This window comes from Anomaloglossus baeobatrachus, chromosome 5, assembly GCF_048569485.1.
Source record: "Anomaloglossus baeobatrachus isolate aAnoBae1 chromosome 5, aAnoBae1.hap1, whole genome shotgun sequence".
Taxonomy (NCBI): Eukaryota; Metazoa; Chordata; class Amphibia; order Anura; family Aromobatidae; genus Anomaloglossus; species Anomaloglossus baeobatrachus.
The window spans coordinates 252,034,745-252,057,587 of NC_134357.1; the positions used below are offsets into that span (position 1 = coordinate 252,034,745).

Sequence of the window (22,843 nt, forward strand, 5' to 3'; positions counted from 1 at the left end):
CTTGGAGCGCTCCTGAAAACGAATGTCCACTCGAGTGGCTAGGGCAATCAGGGCATCTAGGGTGGAGGGCACGTCACGACCCGCCAACTCATCTTTGATGCGACTCGAAAGTCCTTCCCAGAAGGCGGCTGTCAGGGCCTCATTATTCCACCCGAGTTCAGAAGCCAAAGTGCGGAAACGGATGGCGTATTGGCCCACCGTCAGTGTTCCTTGACGTAGGCGGAGAAGTGATGAAGCAGACGCAGAGGCGCGTCCCGGCTCGTCAAAGGTACTGCGAAAGGCCTGCAGGAACTCTTGAAGATCCTTGGTCATGGGGTCCTCCTTCTCCCACAAGGGGTTCATCCACGCCAGTGCCTCGCCCTCCAGGTGAGACATGATGAAGGCGACCTTGGCTTGGTCGGAGGCAAACAGATGTGGCAGCTGCGTGAAATGAAGGGAACATTGGTTTATGAAGCCCCTGCAGGTCTTGGGATCTCCAGCATAACGAGGTGGTGACGCCAAACGGAGTCGGGAGGCATCCGACGCGGCTGCCACTGGTGCGGGAGCCGTGGATTGCCTAGTGGGGGACCTGGTTGCCGCAGGCGTCATTGATGCTTGTAACGTGTACAGGCGGGTGTCCACGGAGGTCATAAATTGCAGCATGCGGGTCTGGACTTCACGCTGGCGTTGGAGTTCCTCTTGCAGGGCCAATAGTGCTGCAGCGGGATCCATGGCCTGATCTTACTGTCAGGGCCGGGCGGTCGGGCAGACCCAGGAGGTGGATCCACTGGGCCGAACTCTAAGATGGTGGTAGGGAGTCCGGTAGCTGAAGCACTGATGGGCAGCAGAACAGTCCGTGCAAGTGAAGGTAGCGGAGGAGTCCCTGGGACCACGGAGTCACAGATGGCAGTCCGGGTGACGTAGCTCAGGTTCGGAAGCCAAGATGATGTCAGGCGGGGTCCGGAACCTTTGGAGCAAGATGACGGGTCACCGCAGGGATCCGAGATGGTACGGACTGTCAGATGGCAGACGGACAGCGTGCGGGGCTCGGGATTCAGCAGGACTGGATGGCGTGGCGGGATTAGCTCTAGAAGAGAGATACGTAAGTATGGCAGGAAAACACAAGGAGACCTGACTCCTAGCTCAGAAAACACGAAGATCAGGCCCCGCCCCCTTGGACAAGAACCCCCTTTATACCCCGTACCTGTCTAACCTCATTTCCTGTTAATGGGCGCTGGCCCTTTAAGAAAGGGTCAGTGACCGCGCGCGCGCCCTAATGCGCATGCGCGCGGCCCGGGTGCCAGAAGCCAGGGAAGGAGGCTGAGAGGAGGACGCAGGGGAGCCGGCCAGGGCCTGGGAGGCCGTCGGGCGCCGGGATCGGCGGCCAGGGAGCCTAGGAAGGACGGGCACAAGAGGCTGGGACGCGGGGAGCGTGGCAGGTGAGCCGGGGAGCGGGACAGGAGACCCGGGAAGGGGAGCCGAGGACCCGGGGAGCGTGACAATACTACACTCTGAGCACTCAGTAACTGGAGTTCACGCGGGCACAGACCTGTGATTGCATTCCTGCAAGTGAACGGTTTGCAACCAGCCTCACTATGGAGCCCTCCTGATTTGTACCTCCGGTTACGTATGGTCACAGCGAGTGCCCCCTTGGCTGAGAAATATATGTATTGTCCTTGATACACCTCTTTAAGATGCTCAACTGTTCATTAATTCATTTGATTTGTGTCTGACCCCAGGAGGAGAGCAATCTGCGCAGCGATTTTATCCTTTGAACTTTATCTAAAGTCCGGCTGAGCCTGCCAAACCAAACTTCCACGGATCCGCTCATCTCTAATTAACAGAAAGCTGCCAATCAGTGGTAGTTGTAGAGTTACACTCAGCTCAACATTGCAAGCACTGCTATATCCACAGCAAAGAAAATTGTCATTTTATCACAACTGATGCACCAAGTAAATTAAGTGTTACATTGTTGGACTCAGGATCTTTGCCACTACAACCTGCGCTATCAGGTTACCTTTCAAAAACCTGCTGACAAATTCCCTTTAAATGAATTTGTCACCAGGTTTTTGCCACTTAATCTTAGAGAGCTTAATGTAGAGGCAAAGACCCTGATTCCAGTGATGTGTCACCTACTGGCCTGCTTGTTGTAGTTTTGATCAAATCATATTTTTATCAGCAGGAGATTATCAGTAGTAGACCTGCCATATAGTCCTCCATATTCATGAGCTCTGTATAACCCTACCCTACAGCTTATTGGCACCTATATGTCTATGAATAGGACATATAGAAAGCTGCCAACTGGATTGAAGGGCCGGCTTATACAGAGCTCAGCATTCCGAGAACTGCTAGGTGTGTGCAGAAAAATCTGTGATTTTATCAAAACTGCAGCAAGCAGCCCAGTAAGTGACACATCGCTGATATAGTCTTTGCCCCTATATCATAATACTCTCTGATACAATAAAAAAAACCTGATGACAGATTCCCTTTGTGTCTGTGAAAGTAAAGGTTCATTTTTTTATAGTAACACTAGCAAATTGTTCTTTTTCTTAAACTCTTATTTGTTTTTATTACCTAAATACCTGCATCCGATATCTGAAATCAAATAGCTAAACCCACTACTACGGACAAAAATAGTCATTAAATTAATAATGAGACAGCACTGTGAAATTTTACACAGATAAGTATTAGTCCTTAGTGTTGATGTGCAAATATATTGATTTGTATTATTTTATTTTCAGATTTTGATGATTCTAGCAGCCATTGCACAATTTGGAGTGGGTGCAGTATTGCCGTTTAATCAGTCTAAAAGTTACTCTAAATCCCTGTCATATGGTATTCCATTCTGGACCTCAGCAATTGTAAGTATTATACATGCAAATACCTATGGAGTGAAATTATATATGCATACATCTAATGTGCCGCCCTGGCAAAACCAGGGTGTCACAGAGGTCTGCATCCATGTTTTTGGTGCAGATCTCACGCTCCCTTGGGGAGGTTCCCACACAGATACACACCAGCCAATCAGGCCCCACTCGCCCCCTCCTCAGGAAAACGGGAGGGGGAGAGAGGAGCTTAGAAAGAGCAGAGCAGAGTGTAGTTTCAGGCAAGTCTGCAGGAGGAGAGAAGTCTGGAAGCCGCCCCTGTGTGGGGCTGGGGAAAGTGGTAGTCAGGGCCTCAGGAATAGGCCAGCTGCTTGTGGGACCCGAAGTGGACCGGGAGAGGGTAGTGGCCCCCCCCCGGTGCCAGCTGTCGGGACCCTGTCCGGAACAGTGTGCAAAGCAGACGCAGACCTCGGACAGGAAAAGAGCACCTGAATTACACAGCACCCGTTGAATTACACAGTGAGGACCCATCCTCACAGCAGCCGTGGGCACCAGTTACCAGCAACTTGGTTAATTCTTGGACTCATGTCAGTTATTGCCTTATACTGTGAGTACTCCTGCACCACCCGGTCCAAGCCAAGGACTGCACCCGTCACTCCCCAATCCATCACACCGGGGTCCCGGGATATCAATATCCTAACCATGGAGGGAAAATTACCACCTTGCTGCCCATTACCATCCCCGGGATCCTGTAACCGGCAGCGGTGGTGCTCCATTACTTCACCGCACACCACGGGTGGCGTCACGGAACATAGACTACCAAATCTCCCCCGTATATAATGCCCCTTTTGTTGTGGTGCCTGGGATCACAGACCAGGTCACGCCACCATGATACCTTCAGAAGTGACCCCTTGGCCCCGATCTGAGTCCCCCTATCCCTGGGCGACACACTAACCTTTTATGAGAAAAACTATGGGAAAAGTTGGCAGTATACATGAAAAAAGACCTATAGTTACATATCAGGGTGGCACGGTGGCTCAGTGGTTAGCATTGCAGTCTTGCAGCGCTGGGGTCCTGGGATCAAATCCCACCATGGACAACATCTGCAAGGAGTTTGTATGTTTGCGTGGGTTTCCTCTGGGTACTCTGGTTTCCTCCCACACTCCGAAGACATATTGATATGAACTTTAGATTGTGAGCCCCAATGGGGACAGTGTGTATGTATATAAAATGCTGCAGAATATGTTGGCGCTATAAAAAAAAAATACAGTATAGGAACAGGGAATCAGGTCATTCGAGATTGCATTTATATATATATATATATATATATTATCTGGTGCTGCCGTTTTCCCTTCTTTTATTTTTTCTTTATGAGAAAGTTAGGTACTAACCCACCAGTAGGACATCCAAGAATACCAAAGCACCAGAGAATAATCTTTAAAAAGTTATCATCATACCTGTATTTTGAAGTTTGAGGCATTGTCTTCCTATTGTTGTGATTTTTAATACTATGGAATAAAGATTTTACTTTTTATGGATTATTCTCTAGGATATTCTACTGGCAAGCCCCATTGAGCAAGTGTAAATGTGTCGCCCGGGGACCAGGGGGGTACTCAGATCTGGGCCACGAGGTCACTTCTGTGAGTATCACGGTGGCGTGACCCGGTCTGTGATCCCAGGCTCCACAGTAAAAGGGGGTTTGGTAAGGGAGATTGTCCGTGACGCCACCCACGGTTGTGGTGAGGTTGTGACACCACCGCTGCTCTGTATGGGGAGAGAAGATATGCACACCAGTGACTATGTAAGGGGAATACATGAAATAGCAGAAACTGCTGTGTGAATACTGACTTGAAAAATCCAATAGCTATATGTAAAGAGTGAAAATGTGAAAAATGGAATCTGCATTACTGCCATGAACATATGAATCAAGAGAAATTTAGCTACTGAATTGATCAATGCAATAGAGCCCCAACACTACGCCAAAGTATTTCTCTACGTTGGGGTCCCTAGCTTGTGTGTGTCCTCTCATGCAGTTAAAAAACTTACCGTGTATGGGAAGCTGAGACCCAGGCTATTTATGCGTATGATATGGATTGGCAATAGGTGTGGTTGGGGTGGGTTCACAAACGAAAAACTACTATCAAATAGTAATAACGTTTGGAACACCATTCTAAGTCTTAACTGGGTGCAAAAACCTAAAAATACATCACTATGGGGAGATAAGGTATGCACACCAGTGACTATGTAAGTTTACCACCGCTGCTCTGGACGGGGATCCCGGGAGTGATGGTATGGAGCAGCTAGATGTTAGTTCTCCCTTCCGTCGGTAGGGGGTTGGTTGTCCCGGGGCCCGGTGAGGTAGGTGGATGGGTAGCAGGCGGGTTATGGGGCCTGGCGAGGTGCAGGGTCGCAGGGGCAGCACTGTGCCGCACGGCACGGGGTACTCACTCAGCCAGTAATCACGACACAGTCCTTGGTAAAACACTCTGCTGGATGGACGGGTGCCCACAGACGGCTGCGATTGTTGTTTCTCCCCTGACCCAGTTTGGTGGTGTAAGTCCTTTCTTCCACCTCCGTGCACACTCCACCTGCGCTCCGGCTTCCAGCTGGCTCCCCGGTTCGGTACCGGTGGGCCACCGCCCAGCCCCGGCTACCTACGGTTCCACCAACTGTCTCCCTGGCTCCCTGCAGACGGCCACTACCGTCTGCCTGACTCTCTGCTGCACGAGGGCCCTAGGCTCCAATTCTAGGCCCCAGTCTGCGTCTGCCTCTCTGCAGACCTCCTCTCTCTTCCTCTGCCTGAACTTGACTGGGCTTGTTTCCTCCCTCGGCCAGCCAAACTCCTGGGTGAGCGTCTCCATCTCCTAACTCCGCCCACCTGGTGTGTCTGTCTGAGCCTGAGGAAGAAAGCAGGTCACTTTGGGGATGTCTGCTGTGAACTGCTGGGGGGGGGGTGTGTGTGTTGTTATCTGTGGCCCTTGGCTTATCCAGGGCGCCACATAAACAGGTGCCAGGAATGCAACACCCAATAAAGGCGACTCAGTGGTGCCTCCAATGTGTGTTTTTTATTGTACGGGAATGGGGAAATAGGAAACGGACGGGTAAGTAGAGGGTGGTACAGAAATTCAAATCAGACAATAAAATCATAGGTGTGAATGTAAAAAGTAATAATCGACTGCTCATTTGCATACAATGACTTAAAATTCTGGTTACATTCTACAAGCAATAACCCAATCCAGGTCCTTCTCTCAGGGGAGTGTCAGTGTTGGCCTACTTTAATCACATTATTCGATGTATGTAAGCAAATTTAAGTTCTATATAAGTTTATCTAATCTAACAGCACACTACACTTGGCACCGTACTCGTACAATTCACTAAATCAACAGTCCTGCATTGGTAGTTATTCTCACTTAGTATCGTACACCAGGACGGGAAGTACCGGTTCGGTTCACTTGGACACTGCACTGGAATGAATGTTCATTTCCTGGTCTCCAGTTCTTGGTGTTTGACCTCATAGTCTGGTCCTCCCCTGGAAACGGTGCTCAGATTATTGACTTCAGGGCTTGACCACACATACAGGTCCTCCTTTGGGACCGTAGTCAGTATTTGGTCTTCCTGTCCTTCTGGCAATGGTATTAGGAATTCGGGTTCCTCTGACAACGGTATTCGTCTTCGGGTTACTCTGATGACAGTAGGGCTCAGGTCTTTCTTGGACTCAGTACACTTCCAGATGCTTCCATTACAGAGAACATTGGCCTGCTCTGCTTTGCATGTGTCTGCTCCCCTTGCATGTGCCAACTCTTGCCTTCTTGCTACCGGCCTGGCGTATTATAAAATACTGGGGGACGCTGGATATGGGTGTGTTCTGTTTGCCAACCCCTTACACAAGCACATAATTTATCAATGGTTTTTGGAACTTAGACATTGGATTAATAACCCCTTTTTGATCTCTGCTGGGATGGGTGTCCATAATTCATTTTTTTATTTGATAACCAGCCGTTTGCATGGAACGATTGAAGTTTTTCAGTTATATCATTCAATTGATTACCTGAACATGGCAAAATCACACTAAATATACAGAACTACTCAATAGGATGGGAATGGGATATTAGTACAAATACCCAAGAAGGAGAGGTATGTAGCAGAACATTGCAAAGGGCAGGCTACAACTGCAGATCATAAGGACATGACTTGGTACAAGTTAACCTAAGCTATTGAAGGGACATGCTTCTTGTCGACTCTTGTCTCCCATGTAATCAGCGCCTGTAGATGTGAAATTAACAGCAATATAATTTATAGGGTTCTTAAAGGAACCAGTCATGTGGAAAAATGCTATTAACCTGCAGATATGGGGTTAATCTGCAGGTTAATATGAGCATTTTGAACCAGTCCGGTGGCTACACATTAAACCCCGTTGCTGGGAGGAAATTAACTTTAAGGCTCCTTTCAGATTGCGTTTTTCCCTACGTCCATAGGTCCCGTCAGAGCATCCATCCGAACTGCCCCTCCCCCACTCTGCAAAGTGTGTTCCGGACGCATGCGCCTGGCAGGGCCATTCACTGTAATGGAGCGCACTGCGTTAGCGTGTGCTCTGTTTTGTGCCATTTTTGCACATATACGTGTGACGCCCTGAACTAGCCAGGTAGTCACATACATACCAACATACACACCCCCCACCTTAGACAGTTACAACAGTCAGACGAAAATCCTTGTTGCCTCCCTCCAGGGTCTGATGTCCACACCAGGTGGGGCGGAGCCAGGCGGTTGGCCCCACCCACCGAGGAGTTCACAGGCCTGGAGGTGGGAAAAGTGTCAGATCAGTTTTGGAGGTGAAAGTGAGAGGAGTAAACACTTCAGGTCTCTGGGTAGGAGCCCAGGCACTGACAGCAAGGTTGGTAGACGGTGGTGGCCATCTGCAGAAGTTGGTGGAACTCCGCAGAGCTGTAAGGACCGGGGTCGGGCGTCAACCCGCCGGTACCGGACCGGGGAATGGAGTGAAGCTAAGCACACAGGCAGGGCCATCGGACCCCGACCAGGCTTGGAGCCGCCGTCAATAGTCAAATCCGAATGTGACAGGAACCCCAGGGGTTTCCTAACAACCAAGTCCCGATTGAAGGCAACAGTCCACCCAGAGAGAATATACAGCCACCGCCACAGGCTAGAGATCCAAGGGCCAGCGCCTGCGGGCAAAACAGGCTCCTACGGCACCTATACGCCGGGGAGCAGACTGCCGGTGGGCAACCACAGGAGTCAAGAACATCTTCACAGGTGCAGGGAAAGACAGCCACCATCAGCCATCCGGGGAGAGCACAACAACAACACTGCAGCCGGCTGTGGGACCCGTCCATCCGGCCGTTTTTGGTTTACCAACGACTCTGTCAGTGATTGTCTGAGTGAGTACACCAGTTCCGTCCGGCACCGCGCCGCGTAGTCCCTGCACCCCAGCCATCTGGCCTCCCCGTTGCACCACCGGGCCCCGGGATCCCCAACCCCCCTACCCACGGAGGGGACAACATCCTAGCTGCACCCTACCATCTCTTCCGGGATCCCCGTTACCAGCAGCGGTGGTGCCATCATCACCACATCCCTTGGGTGGTGTCACTAACAATCTCCCTAAACATACCACCCCCTTTTCACTCACAGGTGAGGAGCGCTGTTCGAGTCCCCGGGTGTGGTCCACCGCTCGAGCCACCGAGCAGCAGCAGCAGAAGCCCCGGACCCGAGCGTGGCGAGCCCGTCCCCTCTGCCCCGCGACAACTGTTTTCTGCAGACGGACACCAGAACTTAGTCCACTACGTTCGGGTGTCCGTCTGCAAAAACGTATACAGTGCCTACAAGTAGTATTCAACCCCCTGCAGATTTAGCAGGTTTACACATTTGGAATTAACTTGGCATTGTGACATTTGGACTGTAGATCAGCCTGGAAGTGTGAAATGCACTGCAGCAAAAAAGAATGCTATTTCTTTTTACATTTTTTTTTTTTAAATTGTGAAAAGTTTATTCAGAGGGTCATTTATTATTCAACCCATCAAACCAGAAGAATTCTGTTTAGTTCCCCTAAAGTATTAAGAAGTATTTCAGGCACAAAGAACAATGAGCTTCACATGTTTGGATTAATTATCTCTTTTTCCAGCCTTTTCTGACTAATTAAGACCCTCCCCAAACTTGTGAACAGCACTCATACTTGGTCAACATGGGAAAGACAAAAGGAGCATTCCAAGGCCATCAGAGACAAGATCGTGGAGGGTCACAAGGCTGGCAAGGGGTACAAAACCCTTTCCAAGGAGTTGGGCCTACCTGTCTCCACTGTTGGGAGCATCATCCGGAAGTGGAAGGCTTATGGAACTACTGTTAGCCTTCCACGGCCTGGACAGCCTTTGAAAGTTTCCACCCGTGCCGAGGCCAGGCTTGTCCGAAGAGTCAAGGCTAACCCAAGGACAACAAGGAAGGAGCTCCGGGAAGATCTCATGGCAGTGGGGACATTGGTTTCAGTCAATACCATAAGTAACGTACTCCACCGCAATGGTCTCCGTTCCAGACGAGCCCGTAAGGTACCTTTACTTTCAAAGCGTCATGTCAAGGCTCATCTACAGTTTGCTCATGATCACTTGGAGGACTCTGAGACAGACTGGTTCAAGGTTCTCTGGTCTGATGAGACCAAGATCGAGATCTTTGGTGCCAACCCCACACGTGACGTTTGGAGACTGGATGGCACTGCATACAACCCCAAGAATACCATCCCTACAGTCAAGCATGGTGATGGCAGCATCATGCTGTGGGGCTGTTTCTCAGCCAAGGGGCCTGGCCATCTGGTCCGCATCCATGGGAAGATGGATAGCACGGCCTACCTGGAGATTTTGGCCAAGAACCTCCGCTCCTCCATCAAGGATTTTAAGATGGGTCGTTATTAATTCTTCTAACAAGACAACGACCCAAAGCACACAGCCAACAAAACCAAACCTGGTTCAAGAGGGAAAAAAATCAAGGTGTTGCAGTGGCCTAGTCAGTCTCCTGACCTTAACCCAATTGAAAACTTGTGGAAGGAGCTCAAGATTAAAGTCCACATGAGACACCCAAAGAACCTAGATAACTTGGAGAAGATCTGCATGGAGGAGTGGGCCAAGATAACTCCAGAGACCTGTGCCAGCCTGATCAGGTCTTATAAAAGACGATTATTAGCTGTAATTGCAAACAAGGGTTATTCCACAAAATATTAAACCTAGGGGTTGAATAATAATTGACCCACACTTTTATGTTGAAAATTTATTAAAATTTAACTGAGCAACATAACTTGTTGGTTTGTAAGATTTATGCATCTGTTAATAAATCCTGCTCTTGTTTGAAGTTTGCAGGCTCTAACTTATGTGCATCTTATCAAACCTGCTAAATCTGCAGGGGGTTGAATACTACTTGTAGGCACTGTATGTGCAAAATGGCACAAAACAGAGCACACGCTAACGCAGTGCGCTCCATTACAGTGAATGGCCCTGCCGGGCGCATGCATCCGGAACACGCTTTGCAGAGTGGGGGAGGGGCGGTTCGGACGGATGCTCCGATGGGACCTGTGGACGTAGGGAAAAATGCAATCTGAAAGGAGCCTAATCCTCCCGGCAGTGTTTTGATTTCAGTCATAGGGGTGGCACCTGGGTGGGTTCAGTCACCGCTCTCTATGAAGAGCAGCAGGTTTTACTGCGCTCCCCGCCGTGACTGACTGTAATGCATAGCATCTGTCACTCAGTGCGGAGGATGTAGTAACAGTCACTGCTCTTCATAGAGCCATTGACTGAAACCGGAATGCCAGGAAGATTAAAATTAATTTCCCCCTGGCATCGAGGTTTAATGTGCAGTCACCGGGCAGGTTCATAATGCTATTAACCTGCAGATTAACCCCATATCTGCAAGTTAACACTTTCCACATGATAGGTTCCCTTTAAGGCACCACTTCAGCAGGTTTTTTTTTTCCAGCGTTTCGTTGGTGCTTTAAACCAAAGTCCCCTTCCATCTGTCTTATACTCACCTCAAGTGTCTCCACCTTTTTTCAGTGTTTCTCCGGTCCTGTGGAGCCATCTTATAACTGCAACTTCTGACTAAAAAGTTAGAAGTTACATCACAAGCTCTCAGTGCAAGTCTATGAGAGCAAGAATGAGGTTCTCATAGAATTTCATTGAGTTGTGACAGACTGCGCCCCCACCCTCTGTGCCAGTGTCTGATATTGGTTGCAATCACACTAGCTGTCTAATTCCCCAAAGTGGAGTGTAAAAATAATTTGGAAAAATAGCACAGGGTCCCCCATATTTTGATATTCAGCACTGATAAAACAGACAGTTGGAGGCTGCAGCCCCCAGCTATGTGCTTTATCTTGGCTGTGTATCAAAATACAAGGAACTCCATTTTAATTTTTTACATTTATTTAAATACTTTCGTCCTTGGGTCCCCTCAATTTTGATACCCAGCCAAGATAACGTTGACAGCTGGGGGGTGGTATTCTCAGGCTGTGGAGCCCCATGTTTATTGGGCTCTCCCCAGCCTAAAAATAGCAGCCTGTAGCCACCTCTGAATTGGTGCATTGATTAAATGTGCCAATCCTGACGCTTACCCTATTCATCCACTGCAATGGAGTGGTGGCAAGTAGGGTAATATAAGAGGTTAATGATAGCCCCAAAAGTATTACCCTGATTGCCACCACACCAGGGCAATTGGGTAGAGCTGGGAAAAGTGCTAGAATTTGTGCATATAATGGATGCCCCACTTTTGGGGTGGCTGCGGGCTGACATTTTTAAAATGGTTGGGGACAAATAACCATGGACCTTCACACCCTGATAAGACAGGTGGGGGCTGGTATTATTTACCTTGGCTGCTTATTAAAAATAGGGCAACGCCCACGCCTTTTTTAAATCCCGTCTTTTTTTGATAACCAGCCAAGGTAAAGCTGACAGCTGAGGGTTGCAGCCTGCACCTGTTTGTTGTATCTGCACTGGTTATTAAAAATAGGCATAAGGCCACGTCATTTTTTTTCCATATCCACATGTTTGCAGGACAATTGCCCCCATTTTGCTTCCTTGTGCAGCACTCTAAACATTACTACAAACATTTTAAAGCCATTTTACAGCAGAGAAGTTCAGGTCAAGTTTGAAGACCGAACCAAGCTTTTAAATATAGTCCAGCCGAACCCATCGATCCCTAACTTCCACAGCTCTGCTCATCACTATTAGGCCTTGGTTACACTTGTGTATAGCTTCCAATGCAAGAGCATTGGATGCGATATGCTAATGATCCTTGGTTCAGGCTCTCCTGAGAGAGTTAAACCTGCTTTACACGTTGCAATTTCGCATACGATGTCGTATGCGATTTGCAACGCCCCCATCGTATGTGTGGCACGTTCAATTTGTTGAACTTGCTGCACAAACAATTAACCCCCGTCACACGTACTTACCCGTCCATACGACCTCGATGTGGGCGGCGAACGTCCACTTCCTGGAGTGGGAGGGGCATTCGGCGTCACATCGACGTCACGCGGCAGCCTGCCAATAGAAGCGGAGAGGTGGAGCTGAGCAGGACGTAAACATCCCGCCAACCTCCTTCCTTCCGCATCGTGGGCCGGGAGCCGCAGGAGGCAGGTGAGATCTGTTCATCGTTCCCGGGGTGTCACACACTGCAATGTGTGCTACCCCGGGTACGATGAACAATCTGACGTGCAATTCTAGAGCAAGGTACGATGTGTATGCGATGAACGTTTTACCGTTCAATCGCAATTGCAAGTCGCTGTTACACACTGCAATGTACCTTACGATGCCGAATGTGCGTCACTTACGATGTGACCCCTGCCGACACATTGTAAGATATATTGTACCGTGTAAAGCGGGCTTAAGACTAGTGTCATGCGACTGTGATCCGATCTTGCTATTGGATCACCGGTGTGGAGAAGAAGGAGAGAGTGATCCCTCCATCTCCTCTGCTGCCTGTCTGGGCGTATATTTTATATATATTATAGACTTGTATGGTTGTGTGTGAACTGAGACTCGCTGCCAAACGCAATTCTTTAAGCATGCCAATATGGTATGAGAAAAATATAGCAGATGGACACTTCCCCATAGTTTTACACTGGTGGAAATGGATGTTTTACCTGATTGCACTCGTACGTGTAAAACGCAAGTGGAACCGAGGTCTTAGAGGGCGCACCAAATTGACACTGTTGCAAGCTGTACACTGACTAATTTAAATTGTATCAAGACGTCATATCTTCAGTAGTGTCCCATGAAAAGATTTGACAAAATATTTACAAAAATATGAAGGGTGCACTCAGTTTTGTGAGATATATATATATATATATATATATATATGTAGTAGGACTGTAATTCATACATTTACGAATGTTTGTGTTATTTATTTTCTCCCAGGTTATTTTTACCGGGTCCATATTACTGGCTGCCACAAGAAGAACTTCCTCACTCTTGGTAAGTTCATTGATTAAATATTTTTTTTATTATAATTATTTTGATTTCTATTTAAATATTTGTTAATGTAGTTAGTGAAAGTTCATGAAATCATCAGTTAATTCACATTATTGTATTTGGATTTTAGTAAGAGAATTGACTAACAGGTTCTAATAAGAGCGATTCCATTTGAAACAAAATATCATTCCTATACAATATATACACTATATATACAATACATTTCTATGTCCACATTCACATAAACATATAGACACATGTGAGCTTCTTGGACATACTGGCATACTATTCTAAAAACATTTACCAAAACAGCCCCCTTCCATTATCACTTAGGTTAGAGCTACTCTGCAATTTGGCTTTGACACCTGTCGCACCACCAAAGTTTGCTAATGCACAATACAGTAGGAATTGCATTGCAGTCCCCTGAATGCTTCGACTATGAAGAGAAAATCACAAAAAAAAAATCATAAAATATCAGACACAGTTGGACTTCTTGCAACTTGCTTGTCGCGGTAGCAATACCCCTGGCATCACAATGTGACCCTATTCGCTTGTACTACACTGTGATGTAGCATCGACACCTTGCGAACCTTGGTCTCTCAGCAGTAGAGATCAGCGGACCTGAACTTTAACCCCTTCAGCCCCTGGGCACTTTCCGTTTTTGCGTTTTTGTTTTTTGCTCCCCTTCTGCCTCGAGCCGTAACTTTTTTATTTTTCCGTCAATCTTGCTATATGAGGGCTTGTTTTTTGCGGGTCAAGTTGTACTTTTAGATGAAACCCGTAGTGTTCTCATTTTTTGGGATCTATGGCTCAGTGATAGGTTATTTTTTGTGTCTCGAGCTGACGTTTCTAATGGTACCATTTTTGCGCAGATGCTACGTTTTCATCGCCTGTTATTGCATTATGCGTAAACCTTGCGGCGACCAAAAAACTTAATTTTGGCGTTTGGAATTTTTTTTGCCATTACGCCGTTTACCAATCAGATTAATTGATTTTATATTTTGATAGATCGTGCATTTCTGAACGCGGTGATACCAGATATGTGTATATTTATTTATTTTTTAACCCTTTAATTTTCAAAGGGGGGTGATTTGAACTTTTAGGTTTGGTTTTTTTTTTGTTTTTTTTTTTAAACTTTTTTTGTACTTTTTTTTTTTATTTCACTAGTCCCCCTAGGGGCTATAGCGATCAGCAATCCGATCGCTCTGCCCTATCTGCTGATCACAGCTGCACAGCTGTAAACATCAGATACAGTCACTTCCTGCTTCACTGGCCTCCGGGCCAAGTGAAAATGAAAGTGACTCGTCATAGCTGCAGGCGTCATCACATGACCATGTACTACCATGGCAACCACCAAAAGTCACGTGATCACTCACGTGACTTCCGGTGGGGCGACGGTAAGTGGAAATCATGACCGCGCGTATATGCATCTCGCTGCCAGACTTTGGCAGCGAGATTTAAGGGGTTAATGTTGCGGGTGGAATGCGATTCCACTCGTAACATGCAGGCACACATGTCACCTGTTGAAAACAGATGATATGTGCGCGGATCGCCGCATCCTGCCCGCGGCAGGGGGGTGGGGCTTAACGTCACACGCTCCATGATGGATATATCCATCAAAGGTCGTGAAGGGGTTAAAGTTCGGTGTTCGTGCCGACACAGAATTTACAAAAAAAACAATGTTTGAGTTCGGAGTTCGGGTGGTTTACGTATGCTAACCACTCGTGTGAGCAGTGCTGGGGTCAGGTATTCTCGGTGCTCAGCCCAGTGTGAGCCGCTTGGAGTGTTTGAACGACTCGCACTGGGGGTAAAATAAGCATTATCAGATGTAGTGTGCAGGAAAAAAAAGAAAAAACCCAGGCATGCCTCCCCTGGAAGTATTTGTTTTATGACTGGCTGAATGTGTTTCGTTAGAGTCTGGGTCCAGAACTGAACTTTATCTAAACTCTGATTGAACTCACAGAACTCGAACTTCCTCGGGTCCGCTCATCTCTACTCAGCAGGGGTCGTCATCAAAGTTGCAGTAGAACCCAGCCTTATCCACCAATTTAGAAATGATTTAGAGGTGTGTTTCCATAGCTTTCTCTATATATATAAAAAACAAGAAAGCTAACAAAAAATGTGCACTACTGCACTAAAAATTCCAATCTGTACTTATTATTAAAATTTGAGATTTTTGGCAAAAAATTGCAATTTCTTGAGCTACCCCGCCAAGTCACGGCAAATCTCTTTGGCACAGTCCCAGGAAAGGCCCAAGCAAATGCTGCTTGAAATAAATAGCCTGTGGACAGGGCCTGATGGCTGAATGTGAACAGCCACCAATTGCCAAAATCAAGACAGGTTTAATAAATCCCAAATTGGGGTGCACTATACATATATATATATATATATATATATATATATATATATATATATATATACACATATACATATACATATATATATATATATATATATATATATATATATATATATATATACTTCTCTATATATACTATATATAGTAGGTCTATCAACTAACAAGAGCACTAGTGGCCATACAGTCATGACTGACAGTGTTGGCACCCTTGAAATTGTTCCAGAAAATGAAGTATTTCTCCAAGAAATTATTACAATTACACATGCTTTGTTATACACGTTTATATCCTTTGTGTGTATTGGAACAACACAAAAAAAAAACGGAGGAAACAAAAGGCAAATTGGACATAATTTTACACAAAAACACCCAAAATGGGCTGAATGAAATTGTTGGCACCTTTACAAAATGGTGGGTAAACAACTTTGTTTCAAGCATGTGATGCTCATTCAAACTCATTTGTGGCAAGCAACACGTGTGGGCAGTATGAAAATCACACCTAAAACCAGATAAATATAGGAGAAGTTAACTCAATCTTTGTAGTGTGCATCTGTGTGTACCTCATTAAGCATGGAGAACAGAAAGAGGAGAAGGGAACAGTCTGAATACTTAAGAACCAAAATTGTTATAAAATGAAAACAATCTCATGGTTACAGTCCATCTCCAGAGATCTTGATGTTCCTTTATCCACAGTGGATCCCTGGACGTGCACGGCAGTGAAAACTTTATTAAAGATTGCAATGTAGGACAGCCATTATGGTGGGTAAGCAGTCCCAATCAAGTTCCAAAGAAATTCAAGCTGTCCTGCAGGCTGAGGGTGCATCAGTGTCAGTGTGAACTATCCATCAATATTTGAATGAAATGTTATGGCAGAAGACCCAGGAGGACCCCACTGCTGACAAACATAAAAATGATAGACTGCAATTTGTGAAAATGTATGTGAGTAAGACAAAATCCTTCTGGGAAAGCATCTTGTAGACAGATGAGACCAAGATAGAGCTTTTAGTAAAGCACATCATTCTACTGTTTACCAAAATGGATTGAGGCCTACAAAGAAAAAACACAGTACTTACAGTCAAATATGTTGGAGATTCAATAATGTTTTGGGGTTGTTTTGCTGCCTCTTGCACTGGGTGCCTTCACTGTGTGCAAGGCATGATATATTCTGAAGATTATCAAAATATTTTGGTTTGCAACATAGTGCCCAGTGCCAGAAATCTGGGTTTGCGTCCTATGTCATTGGTCTTCCAGCAGGACAATGACCCCAAATGTACTTCAAGAAGACCCCAGAAATGGACAGAAATAAGGGCTGAAGACTTCTGAAGCGTCACCAATGAGTTCAGCTCTAAATACCATTGAACACCTGTGGAGAAATCTTAAAGTTGCTGTTGGGAGAAGGCACCCTTCAAATATGAGAGACCTGGAGTATAAAGTATTTCTCCGAGAAATTATTGTAATTCTACATGTTTTGTTGTACACATGTTTACCTCCTTTGTGTGTTTTGGAACAACACAAAAAAACTGAGAAAAAGGAAAATTGGAAATAATTTCACACAGAACTCTAAAAGTTGGCAGGAAAAAAATTGTTGGCACCTTTACAAAATTGTTTGTAGATAACTTTGTTTGAAGCATGCTCATTTGAATTTAACTGTGGCAAGTAACAACTGTGAGCAATATGAATATCACACATGAAACCAGATAAATATGGGAGAAGTTGATTCAATCTTTGGAATGTGTGTCTGTGTGTGCCACACTAAGCATGGAGAACAGAAGAGGAGAAGAGAACTGTCTGAGGACATGAGAACAAAAATTGTTGAAAAATATTAACATTCTCAATGATACGGGTTTGGTAAAACACATCATTCCACTGTTTACTGAAAACAAACTTAATAAAGCCTACAAAGAAAAGAACACTGAAGTGAAAAGAAATATAACATAAATACCGGAAAATCATTTATTTTTAAATAAAATACACACACCCTCTTTCACCCCTTTATTAACTCCCAAAACACTCTTTTCAGATGTGACGTAGTCCATACAAAGTCCCACGACAATCATCAGTTCTGCTACATCCAGTATGGATTATGTCTGCAAGGGTGTTTTGGGGGTTAATAAAGGGGTGAAAGAAGATGTGTGTATTTTATTTCAAATGAAATATTTTTTCGGTGTTTCTGTTTTATTTCTTTCCACTTACAGGATAAATAATGAGAGTGTCTCATAGACACCTCCCATTACTAATCCAGGGCTTGATTAGTTGTTAATTGTTGACAAATCACAGCTGTCATTAACCCCTCATATTACCCTGATTGCCATTGCACCAGGGCAATCAGAATGAGGCAGGTAAAGCGCCAGGATTGGCACATCTAATGTAATTTGCCAATTCTGGTAACCTGAGTGCTGGTATTTGCTGGGGGGCGGTTCAATATCCTAGCTCCTCTCATCCTGATAATACCAGCCCCCACCTGTGGCCTTTATCAAAAATATCTTCGCTTTACAGTGGATGGGTATCAAGAGTAGAGGGAACCCTACACCTGTTTTTTCCCCTCTATTTTGATATCCAGCCATGACAAAGCTCACAAATGGGGGCTGCAACCTGTAGCTGTTGTTTTACCTATGTTGGCTATCAACATATGGAGGAAGCATTCATCATTTTTTTAAAAGGTATTTATTTCTTTTTACACTACTATAGAGTAAACTGACTGCAACCAATCACAGACACAGACACAGGATGGGGGGGTGCGTGAATAGCCATCTACAACAAATCACAAACACTGGCACAGAGGGTGTGTGGGGGAAGCAGTGAATATTGCTGAACCTTAATTAGCTTGAGCCGGAAGAGAGTCTGACTGCAGCGTGATGATAGTAAAATATCCTTGGCATTACATATCTGAATGCCAGTATTCCTCACCCTTTTTTGTGTGGATGATGATGAGTTAGTGTTTGCCTCATCCCAATTCTAACCTACATGCATATTGATTCCAATAATTGGCCTGAGTGTATGTATCCGAGAAAATGGAATTTGAGAACTGCTCCAGTCCTCAGTGTAAAGCACTATCTTTTATTTCAGGACAATGAGAATAATGGATAATAGATATTATGTAACTAGCTACCCATGATGTAATGATAGCTTGTGATTGTACAGAAACTATGGAGAAGCCATGTTACCTTTGTAATATTTGCATCTGATTTCTGTTGATCTAGGTGAAGACTTCCATTTTCTTTATCATTTTAACATGGATTTCCTGCTCCGTTGCAATTGCATTTAGTTATTTTGACCTTGAGGAAACTAAATGCTATCATGGTTTCTGCCAATCTTATGTAAGTAAATCTGAACTTTGATCATAAGGGTTTGAGAGTGTAGAGGGATTACACATACACAAAAAATGCTGCTGAAGCCATTGCTTTTGGGAGATTATGATTATGGGATATGTTCCCATTAAATCTCCCTTAACCCCTTCACCATCCGGCAATTTTCCATTTTTCGTTATCGTGTTTTCCTCCCCTTCTTCCAAGAGCCATAACTCTTGTATCCTTCCATTAATATAGCCATATGAGGGCTTCTTTTGCAGGATGAGGTGTACTTTTGATTGACACCACTAATTCTGCCCCATATTGGACTAGAAAACATGAAAAATATTCCAAGTGCGGTGAAATTGCCAAAAAAAATGCAAATCTACAATTATTTTGGTTATTTTATTTACCATGTTCACTATATGGTAAAATTGACCAGGCAGTATAACTCTCCAGGTCAGTACGAGTTTGTAGATACCAAACATGTATAGTTTTTTGTTTTTTTTAACTTAAGTGGTGAAACAAAAATCAGAAATTTGTCAAAAAATTAATAGTGATTTTGGCGCCATTTTCCGAGACCCATAACAATCTCATTTTTCAGGATCTGGTGATCAGTGATGGCTTATTTTTTGCATGCTGAGCTGACATTTTTAATTGCACCATTTGGGTGTAGATGTGATGTGTTGATCACCTCTTATAGCATTTTATTACAATGTTGCAGCAACCCAAAAACCTGTAATTCTGTCATTTTGATTTTTCTCATTATGCCCTTTACCGGTCAGATTAATTTATTTTAGGATTTGATAGCTCAAAAGACGTTGATGCCAAATATGTATAATTTTTTTAAATTGTTTGATCTTCAATGGGGCAACAGAAATGCTAATCTCCTGTTCACAGGAACTACATCATGACAATAAGAGGTGAATGCTGGCTTTCACAGGAACTACATCATGACAATTACAGGTGAATACTGGTCTTCACAGGAACTACATCATGACAATAAGAGGTGAATGCTGGCCTTCACAGGAACTACATCATGACAATTACAGGTGAATACTGGTCTTCACAGGAACTACATCATGACAATAAGAGGTGAATGCTGGCCTTCACAGGAACTACATCATGACAATAAGAGGTGAATGCTGGCCTTCACAGGAACTACATCATGACAATAAGAGGTGAATGCTGGCCTTCACAGGAACTACATCATGACAATAACAGGTGAATGCTGGCCTTCACAGGAACTACATCATGACAATAAGAGGTGAATGCTGGCCTTCACAGGAACTACATCATGACAATAAGAGGTGAATGCTGGCCTTCACAGGAACTACATCATGACAATAAGAGGTGAATGCTGGCCTTCACAGGAACTACATCATGACAATAACAGGTGAATGCTGGCCTTCACAGGAACTACATCATGACAAAAACAGGTGAATGCTGGCCTTCACAGGAACTACATCATGACGACAACAACAGGTGAATGCTGGCCTTCACAGGAACTACATCATGACAATAAGAGGTGAATGCTGGCCTTCACAGGAACTACATCATGACAATAACAGGTGAATGCCGGCCTTCACAGGAACTACATAATGACAATAACAGGTGAATGCTGGCCTTCACAGGAACTACATAATTACAATAACAGGTGAATGCTGGCCTTCACAGGAACTACATCATGACAATAATGCTGGCCTTCACAGGAACTACATCATGACAATAACAGGTGAATGCTGGCCTTCACAGGAACTACATCATGGCAATAACAGGTGAATGCTGGCCTTCACAGGAACTACATCATTACAATAACAGGTGAATACTGGCCTTCACAGGAACTACATCCTGACAATAACAGGTGAATGCTGGCCTTCATAGGAACTACATCATGACAATAACAGGTGAATGCTGGCCTTCACAGGAACGATATCATTACAATACCAGGTGAATACTGGCCTTCACAGGAACTACATCCTGACAATAACAGGTGAATGCTGGCCTTCACAGGAACTACATCATTACAATAACAGGTGAATGCTGGCGTTCATAGGAACTACATCATGACAGTCACAGGTGAATGCTGGCGTTTACAGGAACTACATTATTACAGTGACAGGTGAATGACGGCGTTCATATGAAGTACATCATGATAGTGACAGGTGAATGCCGGCGTTCAGGCCTGAAACACACATCCGTTAAAACCACATCCGTGTAAAACGGGCCGTTTTTCGGGTCCGTTTTCCGTTTTTTAGGTCCGTTTTTATGGTATGTGTGGCCTGCGTGTGTATCCCGTATGCTAGCCGTATGTGCGTGTGGAATGTCCGTGTGTGCGTGAGTGAAATAACTGACATGCGTGTGTGTTGCCCGCGTGAAATGTTCCATGTGTGTGTGTGATGCACAATGTCGTTGATACATGTCGGCTGACAGCAGACAGAGTTGTGCGATGAGAATGAACTCGGGTGAACTTCACCCGACTTCATTGTCATGCCGCGGCTCTGTCTGTGTGACGCGTACTGATTAGCGGTCACTCGTGAAGGACTCACCGGTGACCACTAATTCCCTGAGTGACTGAATTGAGCAGCCCTCTCTCATACTTACCGCTCCCTGATCCCCAGCGCGGCGCTGCACGGCTGTTCTCTAAACTCCGGCGGCTTTTCCTCTTTTGAAAAAGCCGGCCGCTCATTAATCAATCTCGTATTCCCTGCTTTCCCCGCCCACCGGCAAATATGATTGGTTGCAGTCACACACGCCCACCACGCTGAGTGACAGCTGTGTCACTGCACCCAATCACAGCAGCCGGTGGGCGTGTCTATACTGTGCAGTAAAATAAATAAATAAATAAAAAAAACGGCGTGCGGTCCCCCCCTATTTTAATACCAGCCAGATAAAGCCATACGGCTGCAGGCTGGTATTCTCAGGATAGGGAGCCCCACGTTATGGGGAGCCCCTGCCTAACAATATCAGCCAGCAGACGACCAGAATTGCCGCATACATTATATGCGACCGTTCTGGGACTGTACCCGGCTCTTCCCGATTTGCCCTGGTGCAATGGCAATCGGGGTAATAAGGAGTTAATGGCAGCCTATAGCTGCCACTAAATCCTAGATTAATCATGTCAGGCGTCTCCCCGAGATACCTTCCATGATTAATCTGTAAGTTACAGTTGAAAAACAGACACACCCGAAAAATTCTTTATTAGAAATAAAAAACACTAACAAATTCCCTCATTACCAATTTATTAACCCCAACAAAGCCCTTCATGTCCGGCGTAATCCACGGACCTCCAGCGTCGCATCCAGCTCTGCTGCATGAAGGTGACAGGAGCAGCAGAATACACCGCCACTCCTGTCAGCTCCACGCAGCAAATGAGGTGAGTAGTGCGATTAGCTGCTGTCAGTCACGTAACTCACGGCCACCGCTGGATCCAGCGGTGGCCGCGGGTAACCTCACTAACAGCTCAGCTGATCGCGCTACTCACCTTATTTGCTGCGTGGAGCTGACAGGAGCGGCGGTGTATTCTGCTGCTCCTGTCACCTTCATGCAGCAGAGCTGGATGCGACGCCGGAGGTCCGTGGATTACGCCGGGCATGGAGGGCTTTGTTGGGGTTAATAAATTGGTAATGAGGGAATTTGTTAGTGTTTTTTATATCTAATAAAGGATTTTTCGGGTTTGTCTGTTTTTTAACTGTAACTTACAGATTAATCATGGAAGATATCTCGGGGAGACGCCTGACATGATTAATCTAGGATTTAGTGGCAGCTATGGGCTGCCATTAACTCTTTATTACCCCGATTGCCAACGCACCAGGGCAAATCGGGAAGAGCCGGGTACAGTCCCAGAACTGTCGCATATAATGTATGCGGCAATTCTGGGTGTCTGCTGGCTGATATTGTTAGGCTGGGGGGCTCCCCATAACGTGGGGCTCCCCATCCTGAGAA

At 45.6% G+C, this 22,843-nt stretch overlaps 1 protein-coding gene across 1 annotated transcript in view; it reads left to right on the forward strand.

The window, feature by feature from the left end:
• The window catches only part of LOC142309913 (uncharacterized), a 98,951-nt gene that overhangs the window by 60,604 nt on the left and 15,504 nt on the right, over positions 1-22,843 (forward strand). Inside the window, exons 3-5 of the mRNA XM_075347379.1 lie at positions 2,721-2,840; positions 13,202-13,258; positions 18,812-18,928. Coding sequence (XP_075203494.1) covers positions 2,721-2,840; positions 13,202-13,258; positions 18,812-18,928 — 294 coding nt within the window. The remainder of the gene's footprint in view (positions 1-2,720; positions 2,841-13,201; positions 13,259-18,811; positions 18,929-22,843) is intronic.